Here is a 20,701-nt window from a genome sequence, read left to right as displayed (position 1 = left end):
AAAAATTCAGATAAGACTTTATAAATGAAAAACATTAGCCTTGGTTGCATGCCTTTCAGTCAGACCAACTCCATTTCTAGAGACTCAAATCACATGACAGACAGTAATGTTTATCAGACATTTAACCAAAAGTTTGTAGCCCAGACATTCTTAGGCTTTTCTCACCACATCTGTGAGGTGGAAAGGGCAGAGTGGAAGGACTTGTATCTCCACTCCTGGTTAGATACTTGTTTTGCTAGGACTTGCTGTCAGTCTAAGACAGTTACTGGAAAGTGATTTAGACAGTGATAGTAATTGCCTTGCTGTTGCTTCTGTGAGAAACATTTTCTAAATTACCATTCAACTGCACACCTTTAGATCAGTCTTCAAAGACAGGCTGTTTTCCGCTAAAAAAAGAAATTGAATAATTATAAAAAATGAGCATGATCATTTGTGAAAATAGCTAGATTTAGAATGTACAAACTCTAGTCCCAGAAATACTGATAAAACACTACCCTGTGCAGCATGAGAGATGATTACCGTAAACTGTTTTGTTTTTATAGGCCAGTGATTTGTGATTTAATTTAAGGGATCATATAAACTTGATGCATCCTCATATTCTCATCATACTTCAGCTTTGAAAATGTATAGGCAGACTTTTATAGGACAAATAAATTTGTTGTATGTGACTACATGACCCCAGGTTTTGGGGTAGGCCTCATTTGGGAAATATGGACAAAACTGCTTTCCCACAAAATAAACGTCACTGTAATCAATGCTTAAGGCTTGAGCTTTGTTGTCTGCACTGATACACCTCAGTTTTACATAAATAAAAGTAAAATCAGCATTTGCAATAGCATTTGCAACAGCCTATCAAAATGGTCAGTAGTATTGCTATTTAACCCTCCTTTTTCTTTTCTTAGGGACAGTCTCCCTCAATCCGCCAACTTATCATGCATGCGATGGCAGAATGGTACATGCGAGGGGAACAGTATGACCAGGCCAAATTGTCTCGAATACTTGATGTGGCCCAGGACTTGAAGGTGAGCTTGGAGGGACAGATTAATGGTTTTTATTTATTAATGATAAAAAATAACATTTTTATGTAACATAGGTGCTTTAGGAGTAATTCACATGTAACTAGCTCTTAGCTAGAATGGTTGAGATTTAGAATTTTTCCTTGTATTGTAGAAAGAGATTGGAAGAAGAGTGGTTTTAGAAATGTAAAAATGTTTTCATTTACATTTCACTGAATTTTGTTTGGTCTTCTGTGATATTTGTAAGGCTGTTTTAAAGCAAGTGATAATTGACCTCAGATGTAATCTGTGAGATACATTTTTTGGAGAAACTGGTTGGCTTTCAACCCTTTTGCAGATTTCATTAGCATTAACAGGGTCTTTTGATAAATAGTGTGATTCTTGATGTCTTTGATCACTGGTAATGGTGTTGTAGTTGTACTTAGGTTAGAGTAAGCCTGAGTTTAGATTTTTAAAAATGGGTAAGAATAATTTTTCACGCTTTTGTGTTTTGCTTTGCTTTAGGTTAAATTATTTGAAAAAACACAGGGTAAAGTTTATTTTGAAGGTAAAGTCATGTGTTTGTCTTTGAAATGTGATCTTATTTTAAGTAGGGACAAGTGTTACCATTGATTTCTACTAAGCTGTTTAAAAAATTATGACTAAGAAAATATTAGCAGTATGTTTTATTTAGACTTGTTTGTGAAAATAAAAACTGGAAACAGAAAATAGGACAGAAAAGTCACTCAGTTGCTTGACTCGTAGTTTCTAATATCCTTTTTCTTTAGGCCTTGTCAATGCTGCTAAATGGTACTCCATTTGCCTTTGTTATTGACCTTGCTGCACTTGCTTCACGTCGTGAATACCTCAAACTTGACAAGTGGCTCACAGATAAAATTCGAGAGCATGGAGTAAGGATTTGTCTGTTTATTACTGCTTTTAATTTTTGATGGTCAAGATAGCTTAAGAAAGTGGCAATGAAGATGTTATTGTATTCTGGATTTTAGTCATAGTGCTTAGTCTTATCTGAAAGCAATTAATGATGAATTTCAAATACAGAGAGACTTTCTCTTTTCCAGGAGCCTTTTATCCAGGCTTGTATGACTTTTTTAAAGAGACGGTGTCCTTCTATTTTGGGTGGACTTGCACCAGAGAAAGATCAGCCCAAAAGTGCTCAACTTCCTCCAGAAACTCTGGCGACAATGTTGGCCTGTTTACAAGCTTGTGCAGGGTAAGAATAGCATGCTTGAAAATGACTGTTTAATATTGGAATTGGATTGAATGGATAATTGTTGATTTGAGGAAAAGGGGTTGAATGATTAAAAGTGACAACATCTAAGGTAATCCAGTGGTTTTTAAGTCCAAAGTACTATATATACTACATAAAATATGTATGAGATCTGTTTGAGTTAATTTTTTTGTATGTGGTGTGAGACAGGGTCCCAAATGCATAGTTTTGCATGTGAATATTCATTTGTCCTAACACCATTTGTTGAAGAGACTGGTCTGTCCCTGTGGAATTGTCTTCTAAAAGATCAGTTACACATAATACATGAGTTTATTTTGGGGCTCTTAGTTCTATTCCATTGATCTTGTCTATTCTTATGCCAATACCACACTGTCTTGATTACTGTTGCTTTTTAGTAACTTTTAAAATTGGGAAGTGTGAGTTCTCCAACTTTGCTCTACTTTTTCATGATTGTTTTGGTCATTCTGCATCCCTTGAATTTTCATAAGAATTTTAGGGTCATCTTGTCAATTTCTGCAAATAAATTACATAGCCCAGTGAGATTTTGATAAGGATTATGTAGAATCTTTAGATCATTTGAGGGGATAGTGCCATTTTAACAGTATTAAGCCTTCCAATTCATGAATCTGAGATATTTACCCATTTCTTTAGGGCTCTGATTTCTTTCAGTATGTTTGCACTTCTTTTGTTATGCTTATTGATAGGTATTTTGTACAAGTCATGAACCTCCAGTCTAAAGTTGGATAGAAGTGGTAAGAGCAGACAGCCTTATCTTGTTCCTGATTTAGGAGAAAAGTATCCAGTGTTTCAGAATTAACTATGATGTTAGCTGTGGGTTTTTTATAGTTACATTTCACATTGAGGGGGGTTTCCTAGTTAGTTTGTGGGTGTGTGTGGGTGTGAGTGATGAGTTTGGTTTGGTTTGGCTTTGGTTGCGCCTCAAGGCACACGGGATCCTAGATCCCTGACCCAGGGATGGAACCTATGCCCCCTGCAGTGGAAGTTCAGAGTCTTAACCACTGGACTGCCAGGGAAGTCCCTGTTTGGTGTTTTTTCATTAGAGCATTTTGTCAAATGTTTCTGTCTGCATCTATTGAGATGATCATGTGGTTTTTGTTTTTTATTCTGTTGGTGTGGTATGTTATGTTAATTGATTTTTTGGATGTTAAAAAAACCTTGCCTTCCTGGGATAAATCTCACTTGGTCTTTGTATACACTTCCTTTTTATATGCTGCTGAATTCAGTTTGCTAGTATTTGGTGAGCATTTTTGTGTCTGTATTCCTAAGGGATATTGTTCTGTAGTTTTCTTGTATTGTCTTTGGTTTTGGTATCAGGATAATATTGGCCTCATACGATGAGTTGATAAGTGTCCAGTCTTCTAATTTTTGTGAGAAGGTTTGGTGTTAATTCTTTAAATGTTCCATAGAATTCAGTGAATCCCCCTGGTCTTGGGCTTTTTCTTGTGGGTGGATGTTGTTTACTAATTCAGTATCTCTACTTGTTATTGCTGTGTTGAGATTTTCTGTTTCTTCTGGAGTTAGATTCAGTAGTTTGTGTCTTTCTAGGAATTTGTCTATTTCATCTAGCTTATCTAATTTGTTAGCATACGATTGTTTTATATGATACCCCATAATCTTTCTTGGTTCTGTAATGTTGGTAGTAATGTCCTCTCTTTCAATTTCTGGTTTTAGTAATTCAAGTCTTCCATTTAGTTTATTGCAGCTCTAAACTTTATTATTTCCTTCCTTCTGCTTATTTTGGGTTTAGTTTGAGCTTTTAAAAAATTTATTAATTGGAAGGTTAGGCTTTTTTATGCTAACATTTCTGTCATGTTATACAATTATCATTTATGTTTTGTGGTGAGAACAATTAAGATCTAGGCTCTCAGCAACTTTGAAGTTTATAATAAAGTATTGTTGACTCTACACATTACTGAAAGTGGGGTATAGAAGCCTCCAGCTATATTTTTGAATTATCTATTTCTCCCTTTAATTTTCCCTTCATATGCCTTGGGACTCTGTTTGTAAGTATGTATGTCTTTCTGTTGGATTGGCCTTTTTATTATTATAAAGTATCTTTGTCTATTAATTTTTTTCTTAAAGGCGATCTTATCTGAAATTTATATAGTCATTGTAGTTCTCTTTTGGTTAAGGTTTGCAAGGCATACCTTTTTTCATTTTTTACTTTCAAGTTATATGTGTTTTTTAAAAATCTAAAGTGTCTCCTTTAGACAGCATATAATTGGATTATTTTTTAAAAATCCATTTTGACCATTTCTGCCTTTTAATTGGAGTATTTAATTTACTTACATTTGACATAATTACTGCTAAGGTAGGATTTACCCATGCTCTTTTGCTTAGTTTTTCTATATGTCGTATGTCTGTTTTGCATCTCCATTCCTCCATTACTGCCTCCTTTAGTGTTTGTTTTGTTTTGTTTTGTCTTTAATTAATTAATTTATTTATTTTTGGCTGCATTGGATCTTCGTTGCTACGTGCAGACTTTCTCTAGTTGCGGCGAGCAGGGGGCTGCTCTTCGTTGTGGTGCATGGGCTTCTCATTGCGGTGGCTTCTCTTGTTGCGGAGCATGGGCTCTAGGCACGCAGGCTTTGGTAGTTGTGGCGTGTGGGCTCAGTAGTTGTGGCTCGCGGGCTCTAGAGTGCAGGCTCAGTAGTTGTGGCACAGGGGCTTAGTTGCTCTGCAGCATGTGCGATCTTCCCGGACCAGGGCTTGAACCCATGTCCCCTGCATTGGCAGGGGGATTCTTAACCACTGGACCACCAGGGAAGTCTCCTCCTTTAGTATTAAATAGATCTTTCTAGAGTATCATCTTAATTTCCTTGCTGTTAACTTTGACATGTTTTTGAGTTTCTTTTTTCCTTTGGGTATTAAAATTAACATTTTTAACTCAAAACAATGTAGTTCCAATTAACACCAACTGAATTTCAGTAAGATACAAAAATTTCCTCTAAACGGTTCTGTTCCTTTCCTCCTTCAAAGTGCTGCTATTGGGCTTCCCTGGTGGCGCAGTGGTTGGGAGTCCGCTTGCCGATGTAGGGGACGCGGGTTTGTGCCCCGGTCCAGGAGGGTCCCACGTGCTGCGGAGCGGCTGGGCCCGTGAGCCGTGGCCGCTGGGCCTGCCCGTCCGGAGCCTGTGCTCCACGGCAGGAGAGGCCGCAGCGATGAGGGGCCTGCGTACCGCAAAGAAAAAAAAAACAAAAACAAAGTGCTGCTATTGTCAAATAGTATCTTTATATGTTGTGTGCCCATCAAAAGATTTGATGTTATTGTTTAATGTAATCATTGTCCTTTAAGCCAAGTAGGAGATAAAAAGATCATATATAAGCGAGAAATATAGTCATAATGTGTTTTATATTTACTTACGTCCCTGTACGGGTGCTCTGTTTTTTCATACAGATTCAAGTTACTGTATAGTGTCTTCATTTCAGCCCAAAGGGTTTCTATTATTTCTTTCCCCTTTTTTTAAAAGTATTTATGGGGCTTCCCTGGTGGCGCAGTGGTTGAGAGTCCGCCTGCCGATGGCAGGGGACGTGGGTTCGTACCCCAGTCCAGGAAGATCCCGCACGCCGCGGAGCGGCTGGGCCCATGGGCCATGGCTGCTGGGCCTGTGCGTCTGGAGCCTGTGCTCCGCGACGGGAGAGGCCACAACAGTGAGAGGCCTGCGTACCGCAAAAAAAAAAAAAAAAAAAAGTATTTATGTATTTGTTTATTTGGTTGTGCTGGGTATTAGTTGCGGCTCGTGGTTTCCTTAGTTGTGGCATGCAAACTCTTAGTTGCAGCATGCGTGTGGGATCTAGTTCCCTGACCAGGGATCGAACCCAGGTCCCCTGCATTGGTAGTGCGGCAGAGTCTTAACCACTGTGCCACCAGGAAAGTCACTCTATTATTTCCTATTAGGGCAGATCTGTTAACGATGAATTACCTCAGCTTTTGTTTCCTTTATATTTGAAGAATAGTTTTGTCAAATAAAGGATTTCTGCTTGACATTACTTTTTCTTCAACACTTTGAATATGCCGTCCCACTACTTTCTGGCTTCCATAGCTATTAATTTTTTTCAAGGCTCCCTTGTATTTAAGTTGCCCCTCTTGCTGCTGCTAAGATTTATTTCTTTCAACAGCTTGATTATGTTGTTTCTAGGCATGGATTTCTTTGAGCTTATATTACTTGGAATTCGTTGAGCTTCTTGGATGTGTAAATTAATTTTCATCAAATTCGGAAAGTTTTCAGCCATTTTATCAACAAATACTCTTTCTACCCCTTTCTATCTCCTCTCATTATGTTTTGTTGGTACCTTTGGTAGTGTTGCACATGTCTCAGTCTGTGTTTATTTTTTTCCCTTTCAGTTTTTCAATCTTTATTGGACTATATTCAAGTTCTTGGATGCTTTTTACGTGCTTGAATCTGCTGTTGGGAACCCGTAGTGAAGTTCTCGTTTCAGTTATTTTACTTTCTTCTTTTTAAATTTGTATTGATACACTGTTTTTTGAGACATCTTTTTCAGACTTCCTGTAGTTCTTTTTTTGTTGTTTTTGTTAATCATTTATTTATCAAGAGAAGCTATTCCTTAGCCCAGATATTAGTAGTTCATAGTTTCATAGTTCAGGAACACAGGTAAGTGACAAACTTCCATGGAACTCAACGCAAAGAAATTCTTTATATTCCAAAATCACTTCACACTCTGAAAGATACCAGCCTTCCTCATCTCCTCAAAATCTTGTATGGAATCATAATTTCTGTAGAAGTCTGCATAGGCCTTCTTCTTGGTTCAGGCACAGCAAACTTACAGAAAGCTGCAATTCCCAAGGAGATAATGAATGCTCCAGCAATATGAAATCACAGACGCTTGGCCAGAAGGCCACGCATCTGAGGTTTTGTCAAAGAACTGGAAGCCATGGTAGTTTTTCTCCTTGACAGCTCAACAACGATGTCCTTCCAGACAGGTGGAGAAATGGCCCTGTAGTTCTTTTGACTTTTTTTTTCTTTGAACATAGTTAAAATAGCTGATTTAAAGTCTTTGTCTGGTTAAGTCCAACATCCATTCTTCCTGAGGGACAGTTTCTCTTGATAGCATTTTTTCCCTATGTACGGGCCATGCCTTCTTTGTGTGTGTGTGCATGTCTTATAATTTGTGGTCGAAAACTGGAAAGTTTAAATAATGTGGCAATTCTTGAAATCAGATTTTACCCCCACACAAGCGTTTTTTGTTTTGTTATTGCTCTTTTCTGAACAAATTCAGTAATGTCTGTATTCTTTGTCATCTTTGGTCCCTGAAATCTCTGTTTGGGTAAGCCTTGTGTTCAGCTAAGATTGGAGATTTTCTTAAACTCTGGAATCAATAAGCTATTCTTTACCCTGTGATTCTGTGTGAATGTTTAGGCACATCTTTAACACTAACTTTAACACTGTTAAACCCACTGAACTTTAACACCTTGTTCTTTTATTCGCCTGTAGTTAACCATTTTTATTTTTTTGTGGGTTATCTCTGCGTTAGAAAAGTATATATTTTCCTCTTTCCGGTAGAAAAGGTAGTATATTATATACTTATTGCACTATGCTTCTTTCATTTGATCATATATCCCAGAGTCCACGCCATGAAATTATAGTTTCCTTATTCCTTGTAATTAATCTGTTGTACTCCACTGAATAGATGTTTTGTGCCTTAGTAAATCAGTACCCATTGGTAGATATTCTGTTTATTCCACTCTGTGTCACAAATAATGTTGCAACGAATAGCATTTTGCATCCATCATTTTTGCCAGTGCATATTTGGGCCCACCAGAAGTAATTGTTACGTTAAAGGGAAATGCATGTGTAATTTTGTTAGGTGCAAAAGTTTTCTCTATAGCAAGTTCTCCTTTTATAACCAGAGGCAGTTGGGTCTATTTCCCCATTGTCTTGTAGCTAATCTGAAAGTTGAAATATGGCTATCTCCATGAAGTTTTTTTAACATGAAGTTTTAATTGCAGGGGAGGTGGGTATTTTTAACCCAGATACATAGAGGCTAGAGACAGCTACTCATGTTCTTCTATTTGAAATACCTTTTGGAAATGAATGGTTTTACTACTTACTACTAACTTAAATAAGTAGGTCCACACCGTTAGGAGTTGACATCTCTCTTTTCTTTTCCATGGTCTGTAATATTTTTCTCCCTTGCTTCAGTGGATGTAAAAATAACTCATGGTTCATTTTCATTTGTAGCCCATATTTTTTATTTTTATTGAATGTCCTTGATTTACAATATTATATGTCACAGGTGTACTAATTCATAATTTTTAAAGGTTATACTTCATTTATGGTTATTATAAAATACTGGCTGTATTTCTTGTATTGTACAATATAACCTTGTAGCTTATTTTATACATAATAGTTTGTACCTCTTAATCCCCTGCCCCTACATTGCCCCCTCCCTCTAGTCCGTATTTGAACCATTCATTTTTTTCATGTTGGCAAAAATAAAAAAATTGTAGATTTTGATGTAGTGCTGTTTTTGTTGGCCACGCTGCACAGCATGCAGGATCTTAGTTCTCCGACGAAGGATCGAACCCGCGCATCCTATTTGACATTTTAGAAGTCAGTCTATTCTGTATGTGCTTGCCAAATATAGTTAGTGACTATGGGTATGGCATTTTTATCTATACTTAAATAAAAGTCTTATTTTTGACTATGAGAACCTAGTCTAAAAATTGCTTACCTGTTTACTTTGATATGTCCAGATTTGGGCATAATTTTTGATGAAGTAGTTGAGGATATTGAATGTTTCTTAAGAGTAGTATTTCAAAATACATAGGCAACACTATACACAAGGCTTAATTTCAGAGGTGTAAAAAATATTTTCAAGGGAAAGCCAGTGCTCAGAAAATCCTGGTGATTAATGACAGGTGCAAAAACATGGGATATGGTGGAAATTTGGCCATAGGTTTTAGCAAGTTTTCTTTATTAGAAACCTAGATTTGTTTATTTAGGTATTCTAGGAAATAATAAGTGACGTTTTTCACTTTTCATTTCTCTTAAGGAGTGTTTCTCAGGAGTTATCAGAAACCATCCTCACCATGGTAGCCAACTGCAGTAATGTTATGAACAAGGCCAGACAGCCACCACCTGGAGTTATGCCAAAAGGACGCCCTCCTAGTGCTAGCAGCTTAGATGCCATTTCTCCTGTTCAGGTAAATGAACACTACACTTGGTACATCTCCATTTGTTCATAGACTTGGAATAGAATAAACTTGTACGTCATCATTAATAATCTACTCAAAGGAAATTTTTGTCTGAATTTATTATATTTTAGATAACTGCATGTCTAGTATCCACTTAAAGGAGATCCGTAAATAGGCATTGTGGTTGAGAACAGATTTTAATCATTAAGTAGAAAGAACATGACTATGAGAGGAAAGATACAAGACAACTTATTTAGGGCTTCTTTTTAAGATAAGAATAACTTAGACTTGAGAAATAAGCACTGCCTTTGAACCTGATGTGTCTTGTTTGTAGCTTCACGGGCCAAGCAACAGTGCTAGAGCATAAGGACTTGTTATAACTGGGGCTCTTCAGCTCTCAACTGAACTGCTCTTTTAAAAACAAGGTACATTTAAGTTACTCCCTGACACCAACCACCCCCTTCTCTCTGGGAGCAACGTATTCCGCTTCTATTTTCAGCTGCATTGAATGGCAGATTGGGGTTTATTTTAAGAAAAGAAAGAGCATTTAGTGATTCTTCGGTGACCACTTTATAAAAGGCATTTTGTGTATTATTTTCTATAGTCACAAAGGTCTGAAATAATGCCACAAACTAAGAAGCTTAGAAGTGCAGTTATTAGATATTTTATAAAATCTTTTGGTGTATAGTATACCTTGTTTTTTGTTTCTGTTTTTGTTTTGGGGTTTTTTTTGGTTTTGATTTTTTTTTTTTAATCAGAGCTGATCTCCAACCCCAAGATTCTCAAATTTTGACTAGATATATTTGTTTTGACTAGATTTCTAATTTCTAATGCTTTTATTGTGTTGAAAGTTAAATAACTCGCATTGAGAGATTTCTTTTAAAGGGGCTTACGGGAAATTTTACAGACTGCCCCATGTCGCTACTAAATGTTTAGTAGTACAGCTTCAGAGAAATTCGTATGAAATGTTATTCTTGAAGTTTTATAGCCCTCGTATTGTGGCTCTGGTTCTTTGGCAGGGGCTGACTCTTTAAACCTAGTCCATCTATGATATAATAAGAAAAATGACTGGTACTCTTGATTTGGGGATTTAAGCATCATCAAGATTGTGTGTGGTTTTGCAGTTTATATAAAGCATTTGAAGAGCTGTTGCTAAAGATTGCTTTACCTGTGTCGTTTGTCTGCCTTTGCTTGAAGTATGTTTAATACGTTTTTATAATGTTTTTCTTTAGATTGACCCTCTTGCTGGAATGGCATCTCTTAGTATAGGTGGTTCAGCTGCCCCTCACACCCAGAGTATGCAGGGCTTTCCTCCAAATTTGGGTTCTGCATTCAGTACCCCACAGTCACCAGCAAAAGCATTTCCACCCCTTTCAACCCCAAATCAGACAACCGCATTCAGTGGTATTGGAGGACTTTCATCACAGCTTCCAGGTAAGGGGGTTGGTGGGTAGGGGTGCAGATTATTTGTAAGCCTCATCGTGCCTTAGTGTATATAAGGTGTTTTGGAGTCACTATGATAAAGGAAAGCTGCTTGAACTAAATCGTGAAAAATTGCGCTCATATCCCAAGTTGGGAAGAGAGAAACATTACATTAATTTAGTCAAATTGCAATGAGGATATTTGTACTTGTAAAGTTAGTTGAATTGTTCAGTAAGGATTGTATTATCAGATGATAGTATAAATATTAAAAGTGTGTTAACCACATTCTGAAGAACTTAGGCTTAGATCAAAACTCATAGCTTTATGAATTACTCAAGGTTGGTATAAATAAAGGTAGAATATTTCACACACCAGATTCAGGTATATGTTCTGCCTTATTGCACCTACCTTGGAAATGATAGTAAATCCCTAAAACTTTTCCACATATTTTGGCTTTTTTTTTTTTTTTTTTTTTGCGGTACATGGGCCTCTCACTGTTGTGGCCTCTCCCGTTGCGGAGCACAGGCTCCGGACACACAGGCTCAGAGGCCATGGCTCACGGGCCCAGCCGCTCCGCAGCATGTGGGATCCTCCCGGACCAGGACACGAACCCGTGTCCCCTGCATCGGCAGGCGGACTCTCAACCACTGTGCCACCAGGGAAGCCCCACATATTTTGGCTTTTAACTTAATGTTGAAGTAAAGGTTACATTTTTTCCCCCTCTAGTAACCACATGTTTCTCCTAAGCTATCTGAACCTTTTATTGCCAGAGTATAAGTTTAGAGTACTAAAACCTAAGGAGTGAAATGTTGTAATAACTCTGTAACCTAGTTACCACTGAGTTAACAAAAGACCCTAATTTTTTTTTTTTTTTTTTTTTTTTTTTTTTTTTATTCATTTATTTATTTTTGGCTGTGTTGGGTCTTCGTTTCTGTGCGAGGGCTTTCTCTAGTTGTGGCAAGCGGGGGCCACTCTTCATCGCGGTGCGCGGGCCTCTCACTGTCGCGGCCTCTCTTGCTGCGGAGCACAAGCTCCAGACGCGCAGAGCTCAGTATTTGTAGCTCACGGGCCCAGCTGCTCCGTGGCACGTGGGATCTTCCCAGACCAGGGCTTGAACCTGTGTCCCCTGCATTGGCAGGCAGACTCTCAACCACTGCGCCACCAGGGAAGCCCCCCTAATTTTTTAATTAATATAAGTTTTTAATTAAAAACTTATTTTTTGATGTGAATAAAGTCAAGAATATGAGTAACGATAAAACTTCTGGCTGCCTTCGTTCTTTCTAGTAGGTGGTCTTGGCACAGGCAGCCTGACTGGTATAGGAACTGGGGCTCTTGGACTCCCTGCAGTGAATAACGATCCTTTTGTGCAGAGGAAACTGGGCACCTCTGGACTGAACCAGCCTACATTCCAGCAGAGTAAGATGAAACCTTGTAAGTGGTAGTGTTGTCTGTGATTGTGAAGTGTGACTGATGGATATAAAACTTGCATGTCCAATTTGTTGTCCCTAGAGATACATGGACAAAGACATTGACTTATCTTAATATATTGTTAGTAGGGCCGTTGATACGCCTCCTAGATCAGTGGGAGTAAATTCATACATTTAAATTATTAAAACAAAAATTTGAGGTATCATTCCACCTTTGATCCTGGATTGCCAGAACAAGTTGACTGTTAATAAGAGGTAGCATCCTTTGAGGTGTTATCCTAAAAGTAAGAAGTAAAGAGAAAAGACTTTCATCAGTTTAAGTCTATGTATGTAAGTCTTATACTTATCCTAAAGATTTTTTAGTGTTTTTTTTCCTTTTCTTTCCTTTTTTTTTTAACAAATCAGGAGCAGCCAGGAGAATTTCAGATTTCTGTTTCAGCTTGGCAGTTTATAAAGTAAATAACTATTTACTTTAATGTTTATTTTAATATAATAGCTTTATGATATATATAGCCTTATAGTACACATAAGTATTGCCATATATATGATGCTACAAAAACCAATTTTTTAAGTATTAATCTCCTTTAGTAGGTTATTTCAAAATCAGAGACGTCCTCTTTGTAAATACATAGGTATCATTGGCTTATAAATATCCTTGTCATTGGGACTAAATATTCATCATACAAGGTTTGAAAGTATACCAAGTGACAGTGACTTTAAAATGTTAGTGTGAAAGACTTGTCTGAATGTTATGTTTTGTAGCATGCGTTGTGTTTATATCAAGTGTCATGCACATGCATTGAGAATTCTTACATGTAAAAGGTGATTTTTTTTTTAATAAAGTAGTAAAGATTTGTTAACCTCAAGTGAGGTTGTATTGAGGGTAAGTGCATTATGAATTTGAACCTAGTGAACTTTCATGGTGTGATAAATCCTTATGAAGAAAGTACTAGGGTAGGACTATGGTTGTAAGGCAGTTTTGTGAGAATCTTCTGTGTCCCTAGAGCACTTGAATATTGAAACTTGACCACTTAAAATACTTCACTTTATTTTTTCCTTAAAATTCAAACTGTATTGGTCTCTCTGGCTCTGCTTTATGTGGGGGAGTGATGCTTTATGTGGGGGAGTGAAGGAAGAGCCTAAATGCCCACTGGTTGCTTTTCTGTTTCTAACAGCGGACTTGTCTCAGGTGTGGCCAGAGGCAAATCAGCACTTTAGTAAAGAGATAGATGATGAAGCAAACAGCTATTTCCAGAGAATATATAATCACCCACCACATCCAACCATGTCTGTTGATGAGGTGAGTGTCTAGGACGATCTAATTCTTTATGGTTTAGGTAAATCTTAAATAAATGCCCTTTTCAAAGTGAAATTCCAACATAAGGTGTTTTGATATGTTTGTGCATCTTTGGAAACCTTAATATTTGTCTCAAGCTCAGTTTATTCTTAAATATTCTGCTTAACGATAAAGAATATTTGAGGAATGCTCTTAATAATGGTTTCCTTTATGTGTATATTATTTTTGTCTTGCTTTCTCCAGGTATTAGAAATGCTACAAAGGTTTAAAGATTCTACCATAAAGAGAGAACGAGAAGTATTTAACTGTATGCTAAGGAACTTGTTCGAAGAATATCGGTTCTTCCCCCAGTACCCTGATAAAGAGTTACATATAACAGCTTGCCTGTTCGGTGGTATAATCGAAAAAGGACTGGTCACTTACATGGCATTAGGTTTGGCCCTACGATATGTTCTTGAAGCCTTACGCAAGCCTTTTGGATCCAAAATGTATTATTTTGGGATTGCTGCACTAGATAGATTTAAAAATAGGTGAGTGGATAGGTTTCCTGTGAAGCTTCTCTTTTTTAATATAAGGAGAAACAGTAGCTTACTTTTCAACTAATTCTTGCCATGCCTTATCATTATATGTATATTAACTAATCTTCATGACTGTATGAAGTAAAAGAGGAAGAAGTGAAGACAATTAAATTCGTTACAATTGACAAATATGTGGTAGGAAAAGTATAAAATGAAATAGCAATTTTTTTGGTTTGTTTATTGAGGTATACTTTATATACGTAAAAGTCAGTATTTCAGGTGAACAGCTCTTTGAAGTTTGACAAATTCTAACAGTTGTATAACCACTGCCACCAACACCATAATCAAGATACAGAATATTTTCGTCACCCCCAAGAAGTTTTCTTATTCCCCCTTTGTAGTTAACTTTCCCTCACATCTAACCCCTGGCAATCACTGATCTGATTTGTCTAGTTTTTCCAGAGTATTATTTAAATGGAATCATACACAATGTGTATGAGTCTGACTTGCACATAGCATGATGCTTTTGAGATTTATCCATGTTACTGCATGTTTCAGTAGTCTGTTTCTTTTTACTGCTGAGTAGTATTCCATTCTGTGGGTTCATTAGCAAATTGTTTTTCTATTTACCTGTTGATGAACATTTGGAGTCGTTTCCAGACAGTAGTTTTAGTGGCTCATTGTAATCTGATATTAAGTGGAATAAGACCTTTAAAAAACAATCAGTAATAACTGTTTTTTGATGTAAAAGGGGTGAAGTTCATAAATATCCACCCCCTTAATTCTTTGTTATAACTTTTTTTTTTTTTTTTTTTTTTTTTTTTTTTTGTTCTTCCTTTTGGCGTTCTCTTCAAATAAGGTATTTAAAAGGGAAAAAGGGGGAAATGGCCTAGGCTAGCTTTTGAAAAATTTTAAATTGTGCTGCCTCTGTTCTTACATGAAATGGTAAAGAATGAATGTTTTTGTTGGCAGATTGAAGGACTATCCCCAGTATTGTCAGCACTTGGCTTCTATTAGTCACTTTATGCAATTTCCACATCATTTACAGGAGGTAAGTGTCTTCAGTACCTACGTAGTTGGATGGTTTATCTATTTTAATTTGATTTTGAATTTACTGGCAATGGCATTAAGATTTCTTAATGATTGGCATGATACAGGTATACATATTATTTGTTGCTTGTTTTGCAGGTTAATCACGAAAAAATACAGATTTTGGGTTACCTTTTGTAAGCAGTGGTTTTGCTTGATTTAATAAAAGGCTTTTGCTGGCTCTTTTAGCCTAATAATGCTATTGAGGTAGACATCTTTCGCTGTTACCAAGAATCCCTTGCCTGAGTCTAAAAAGGATTTGGATTGGGACTCTTTGATTAAAATAAGTAAAGTTGTCCCTCTGATATAAATGTTAACATGAATCAGACCTGTTTCTTTTTGTTGTTCCGGTGGTGCTGGTGGTTTGGTTTGCTTTTTTGTTTCTTTGGTTTTGGGCGGGGGATGTGCTGCTCCACGTGGCTTGTAGAATCTTAGTTCCCCAACCATGGATTGAACCGGGGCCACGGCAGTGAAAGCGCCGAGTCCTAACCACTGGACCACCAGGGAATTCCCAGAGCTGTTTCATATAAAACTTTCAGATCAGCTGTTTCTTAAAAATACAGCCTTTTTTTTTTTTTTTTTTTTTTTTTTTTTTTTGCGGTACGCGGGCCTCTCACTGTTGTGGCCTCTCCCATTGTGGAGCACAGGCTCTGGACACCCAGGCCCAGCGGCCATGGCTCACCGGCCCAGCCGCTCTGCGGCATGTGGGATCTTCCTGGACTGGGGCACGAACCTGTGTCCCCTGCATCGGCAGGGGGACTCCCAACCACTGCGCCACCAGGGAAGCCCAAAATACAGCCGCCTTAAACTACCTGCTTAGATTCCTTTGAGGTTAAAAAGGAGACAGTCCCTGAGGAAATGGACCTAGAGAATATATATTTTAAGCCACATTATGTGATTGTTCTTGAAATTTGTAAACTATTACTTTAATGATTGATTTTAGGTGATTACTAAACATTCACACTTTTGCCTTACCTTTGGTCAAAGTCAGCTTATAGAGAACAAAGAAAGTTGATTAATCTCTATTGACTTTATTAAAATAAAAGATGAACTGCTTTATAAGATCATATTTTTAAGATATCAGAAAGATCAGAATTTGAACCTACTTTTAATTCTATTATAATTTAGTCCAGCGCTTTCTACCTCATCCCACTGGGTTTGTTTGTAGGAGGGTAGGGTCATTATGATGGTTTAGCGTAGGAAACCATAGCATGGGGGGCAGAAGTGTATTCATGCCTCTTGAGGGGGTGGAGGACTGTGCCAAAACTATAGCACTGAAAACTAGACAGGAAAGCGGAGTTTGAAAAGCTAGGATGGGAGGTCAGAGGCTTACTACAATCAAGTGTTTTTGGAATTGAGAGCTGGAAATATGGGCCTTGGAAGACTAGAGAGAACAAGGGAGGTGGTATGAAAGTGATCACACAAAGCAGTGATCCTAGTTCCCACTGTAACAAGATACCCAGAGAAGAGAAGGGAGGTCATTGTTTATATTTCTATAGTCAATTTAAAGGGCTGTACTTTCTTCAGAGATTGTCCTTCCTTGAAAATGTCCCCCCCCCGCCCTTTTTTTTTTTTTTTTCCTGTACGCGGGCCTCTCACTGTTGTGGCCTCTCCCGTTGCGGAGCACAGGCTCCGGATGCGCAGGCTCAGCGGCCATGGCTCACGGGCCCAGCCGCTCCGCAGCATGTGGGATCTTCCCGGACCAGGGCACGAACCCGTGTCCCCTGCACCGGCAGGCAGACTCTCAACCACTGCGCCAGCAGGGAAGCCCTGTCCCCTTTTTTGAATAAAGTTATTGTATATATAGATAATAGTTTGTTTTGTTATAGGTACAAGCTGTAAGAAATAGTATCACAAAGGGTGTGTCAGTCTTCTGATTTGTGTGTGAGAAGGACTTTTATTGGCCTGTGAAATGGAAAGAAAAACTTGTCCTGGAACATCCAGTATAATGCTTACCTCCAGTTGGCTAGGTGGTGTGGTATACACTGTTTTGTGGTAATAGCTTTATTGAGAGCAGACTCATATTGCAGTGTGTTTTTTAGGCCACAGTTTTCTCATCAGCATCCAATAGAAAAGAAATTAGTTTGGGCTTCCCTGGTGGTGCAGTGGTTAAGAATCCGCCTGCCAATGCAGGGGCCACAGGTTCGAGCCCTGGTCCAGGAAGATCCCACATGCCGCAGAGCAACTAAGCCACAACTGAGCCTACGTGCCACAACTACTGAAGCCCACGTGCCTAGAGCCTGTGCTCTGCAACAAGAGAAGCCACCGCAACGAGAAGCCCACACACCACAAGGAAGAGTAGCCCCTACTTGCGGCAACTAGAGAAAGCCCGCACGCAGCAACAAAGACCCAACACAGCCAGAAATAAATAAATAAAATTTAAGAAAAAGAAATCAGTTTACTATATAAATTTTAAAACTTTACATGTATTAAGGGATTTAAGGAAATTTATATGCAGGCATTTGTGGCTACTCTTTTGGAACTTGTTTTGTTAGACTAGTTCTCTGATAAATACTTTAGAAACATATTAATATTTTACCTTTACTCCTTAAGGAGTTCATGGTATCCACTATATATTATATATATAATATATATATATTATATCTAATTATATATTATAGACATAGGAATATGGACCAGAATGGGGTGAGACGTAAGGGAGATAGATGAACCAAAAGAATGCTCTGAAATAATTTCTATTCTCTCAGTAGTGAGGGAGGTGTAATTCAAAAATTTCAGTTTCTGTTAAGAACTCTTCTAATGTGTTTCTCTCTCCCTACCCCCATAGTATATCGAGTATGGACAGCAATCTAGAGATCCTCCTGTGAAAATGCAGGGCTCTATCACAACCCCTGGAAGTATTGCACTGGCTCAAGCCCAGGCCCAGGCCCAGGTTCCAGCGAAAGCTCCCCTTGCTGGTCAGGTTAGCACTATGGTAACCACCTCAACAACCACCACTGTTGCTAAAACAGTTACAGTCACCAGGCCAACTGGAGTCAGCTTTAAGAAAGATGTGCCAGTAAGTAGGTCTGTCTTTTTTCTTTGTTGGATTTGATATGTTGTAATATATCCAGTAGTGAACATGTATTTTAATTTTATTATAAACAACACATGCCTACTAAAAAAAAAGCATTTCTCCCTTTGTCTCTCCGCCTTCCCACCCCGATTTCCCACACACAGCCACTATTAATAATAGTTCAATACATAGTCTTTCCAGCACTTCCAGTACACAGTCATACACACCATGTATATTTTGTATACTAAAGAAATCTGTATACATTCCCGCCCCGGGATTTGTCTAGGAAGGATTTCAGTTTGTTTATTTTATGTATTTTATTTCTTTAGCCTTCTATTAATACTACAAATATAGATACATTACTTGTGGCCACAGATCAAACAGAGAGAATCGTAGAGCCCCCAGAAAATATCCAAGAGAAAATTGCTTTTATCTTCAACAACCTCTCCCAGTCAAATATGACACAAAAGGTGAGTCTGAAATAATAGTTTATATATCACTACAAATGCTCTCTATTCTTTTCCTTGATGGGTTGGGGGATTTATATATGACATTCTGCACCCTTTTAATACTTTTAAAGGTAGAGATAATAGAATGAAAATGAAGGGAACATGGATATACAACTACTGGTTGTGGATTTTGTAGACATTAAATAGCACTGGTATTATTTTTTATTATTTTTATTTTTTATTTTTCTATTTTGGCCGCACCTTGTGGCATGTGGGATCTTAGTTCCCCTACCAGGTATTGAACCCACACTCCCTGCAGTGGAAGTGTGGTGTCTTAACCACTGGACCTCCAGGGAAGTCCCAAATAACATTGTTTTGCAGTGAGTTATAGCCTTTTTGAAGTAAACTTGAAAATGATTTCATGATGATGGAAATTTCATTTGTATTTCTAATCACAATTCATGCCCTTCCAGAAACCATTAGGCACCTAATAAGTGAGGTAGAGCTTCTGAATAGTAATGATGCACAAGATTATGTGCTAAGACAATACTTAGAAATGTCCGTTTTAGTCAACAAGATTAGCCTGAACAAGTGGATTTTGAGATGTAATTTATAATGCAAGTGCTGCCTTTGAAAATCCCACCATAATTGATTGGGGGAGAATTTTGAAGCACTCAGCATCCCTTTTGGAAGAGAAGTTTCAAACTTTACAGATAATTCCTGGAGATATAAATTTAGGAAAACAATAGTTCTGGTGTCAGGTCTGTTAATAGCAGGTTTGTAGATTAGTAGTATATCCTCTTTTGGTCAAATGGAGAGTAAGTAAGATGGGGTTGAGGGACTACATATTTTGTAATTTTAAAGTTTAAAGTGACAGTAGATGTTTCAGTTCTAATCACCCAGTTAGAGATGATTGACTCTATACTTAGATGGAATTGAACATACTGTACTTGGATAGCATCTGTCTGAAATTGGGAGAGATGTAGCATGGTACTTTATTTATTTTTATTAATTTATTTTTGTCTGTGTTGGGTCTTCGTTGCTGTGCGCAGGCTTTCTCTAATTGTGGCGAGCAGGGGCTATTCTTCCTTGTGTGGTGCGCGAGCTTCTCAATGCAGTGGCCTCTCTTGTTATGGAGCATGGGCTCTAGGCGCGTGGGCTTCAGTAGTTGTGGCACGTGGCCTCAGTAGTTGTGGCGCATGGGCTTAGTTGCTCCGTGGCATGTGGGATCTTTCCCAACCAGGGCTCAGAACCCATGTCCCCTGCATTGGCAAGCAGATTCTTAACCACTGAGCCACCAGGGAAGCCCTAGCTTGTTCTAATTTTGCAAGGAGCCACGTGCTGTAGTATTGTTCACAGAAAGAAAACACAAAACTGTTATTTTATCATCTTTTAATTGTATACTTCCCGTGTCATAATGGTTTTCTAGGTTGAAGAACTAAAGGAAACTGTGAAGGAAGAATTTATGCCTTGGGTTTCACAGTATCTGGTTATGAAGAGAGTCAGTATTGAGCCAAACTTTCACAGCCTATATTCAAACTTCCTTGACACACTGAAGAATCCTGAATTTAATAAGATGGTTCTGAATGAGACCTATAGAAACATCAAAGTAAGTGTTCTTGTATTTCTTTTTATTAATGTTTTGAGTTTGGAAATACTTGATTGTACAGGTGTAATTGGAGGGGGAGGGGTATTGCTGTTTTCCCCTGTATGTGTATATGTTGAAGTATTTATGAAAGTTACTCTAGGGTTTGTTTCAAATATAGAACTAAATTTTCCTGAAGAATTTAGTCTCACAGACATATTCTATGTGCTATTTACTTTGAAAGTAACCACTCGTGAATTTGTTTTCATCATTCTATGCATGGTTTTGAAATCTTTACCCTTTGTGCATGTTTTTAGGAAAACAATAGTTCTGGTGTCAGGTCTGTTAATAGCAGGTTGTAGATTAGTAATTTATCCTCTTTTGGTCAAGTGGAGAGTAAGTATGATGGGGTTGAGGGACTACATATTTTGTAATTTTAAAGTTTAAAGTGACAGTAGATGTTTCAGTTCTTTTTTCT

The 20,701-nt window shown here is 37.8% G+C and overlaps 1 protein-coding gene, 1 non-coding gene and 1 pseudogene across 9 annotated transcripts in view; 2 read left to right on the top strand and 1 right to left on the bottom strand.

Moving 5' to 3' along the window:
* CNOT1 (CCR4-NOT transcription complex subunit 1) overlaps positions 1-20,701 on the top strand; it is a 101,413-nt gene that overhangs the window by 55,432 nt on the left and 25,280 nt on the right. For 3 of the 8 annotated variants that reach the window (XM_032611998.1, XM_032611994.1, XM_032612001.1), the window contains exons 14-25: positions 903-1,022; positions 1,784-1,906; positions 2,075-2,226; positions 9,279-9,429; positions 10,653-10,854; positions 12,127-12,273; positions 13,445-13,569; positions 13,810-14,096; positions 15,057-15,135; positions 17,962-18,192; positions 18,519-18,659; positions 20,068-20,247. In XM_032611998.1, the coding sequence (XP_032467889.1) occupies positions 903-1,022; positions 1,784-1,906; positions 2,075-2,226; positions 9,279-9,429; positions 10,653-10,854; positions 12,127-12,273; positions 13,445-13,569; positions 13,810-14,096; positions 15,057-15,135; positions 17,962-18,192; positions 18,519-18,659; positions 20,068-20,247 (1,938 nt within the window). The remainder of the gene's footprint in view (positions 1-902; positions 1,023-1,783; positions 1,907-2,074; positions 2,227-9,278; positions 9,430-10,652; positions 10,855-12,126; positions 12,274-13,444; positions 13,570-13,809; positions 14,097-15,056; positions 15,136-17,961; positions 18,193-18,518; positions 18,660-20,067; positions 20,248-20,701) is intronic. The other 5 variants (XM_032611999.1, XM_032611995.1, XM_032612000.1 and 2 more) reach the window with 3 other exon arrangements.
* LOC116743504 lies at positions 6,933-7,159 on the bottom strand (annotated as a pseudogene).
* LOC116744895 lies at positions 9,718-9,853 on the top strand. Its single transcript, XR_004347219.1, has one exon. It is a non-coding gene; the product is annotated as a small nucleolar RNA SNORA50 (small nucleolar RNA).

Source organism: Phocoena sinus, chromosome 19, assembly GCF_008692025.1.
Source record: "Phocoena sinus isolate mPhoSin1 chromosome 19, mPhoSin1.pri, whole genome shotgun sequence".
Classification (NCBI taxonomy): Eukaryota; Metazoa; Chordata; class Mammalia; order Artiodactyla; family Phocoenidae; genus Phocoena; species Phocoena sinus.
Note: the sequence above shows the minus strand (reverse complement) of the source record. Positions and strands in the feature narration are given on the sequence as shown.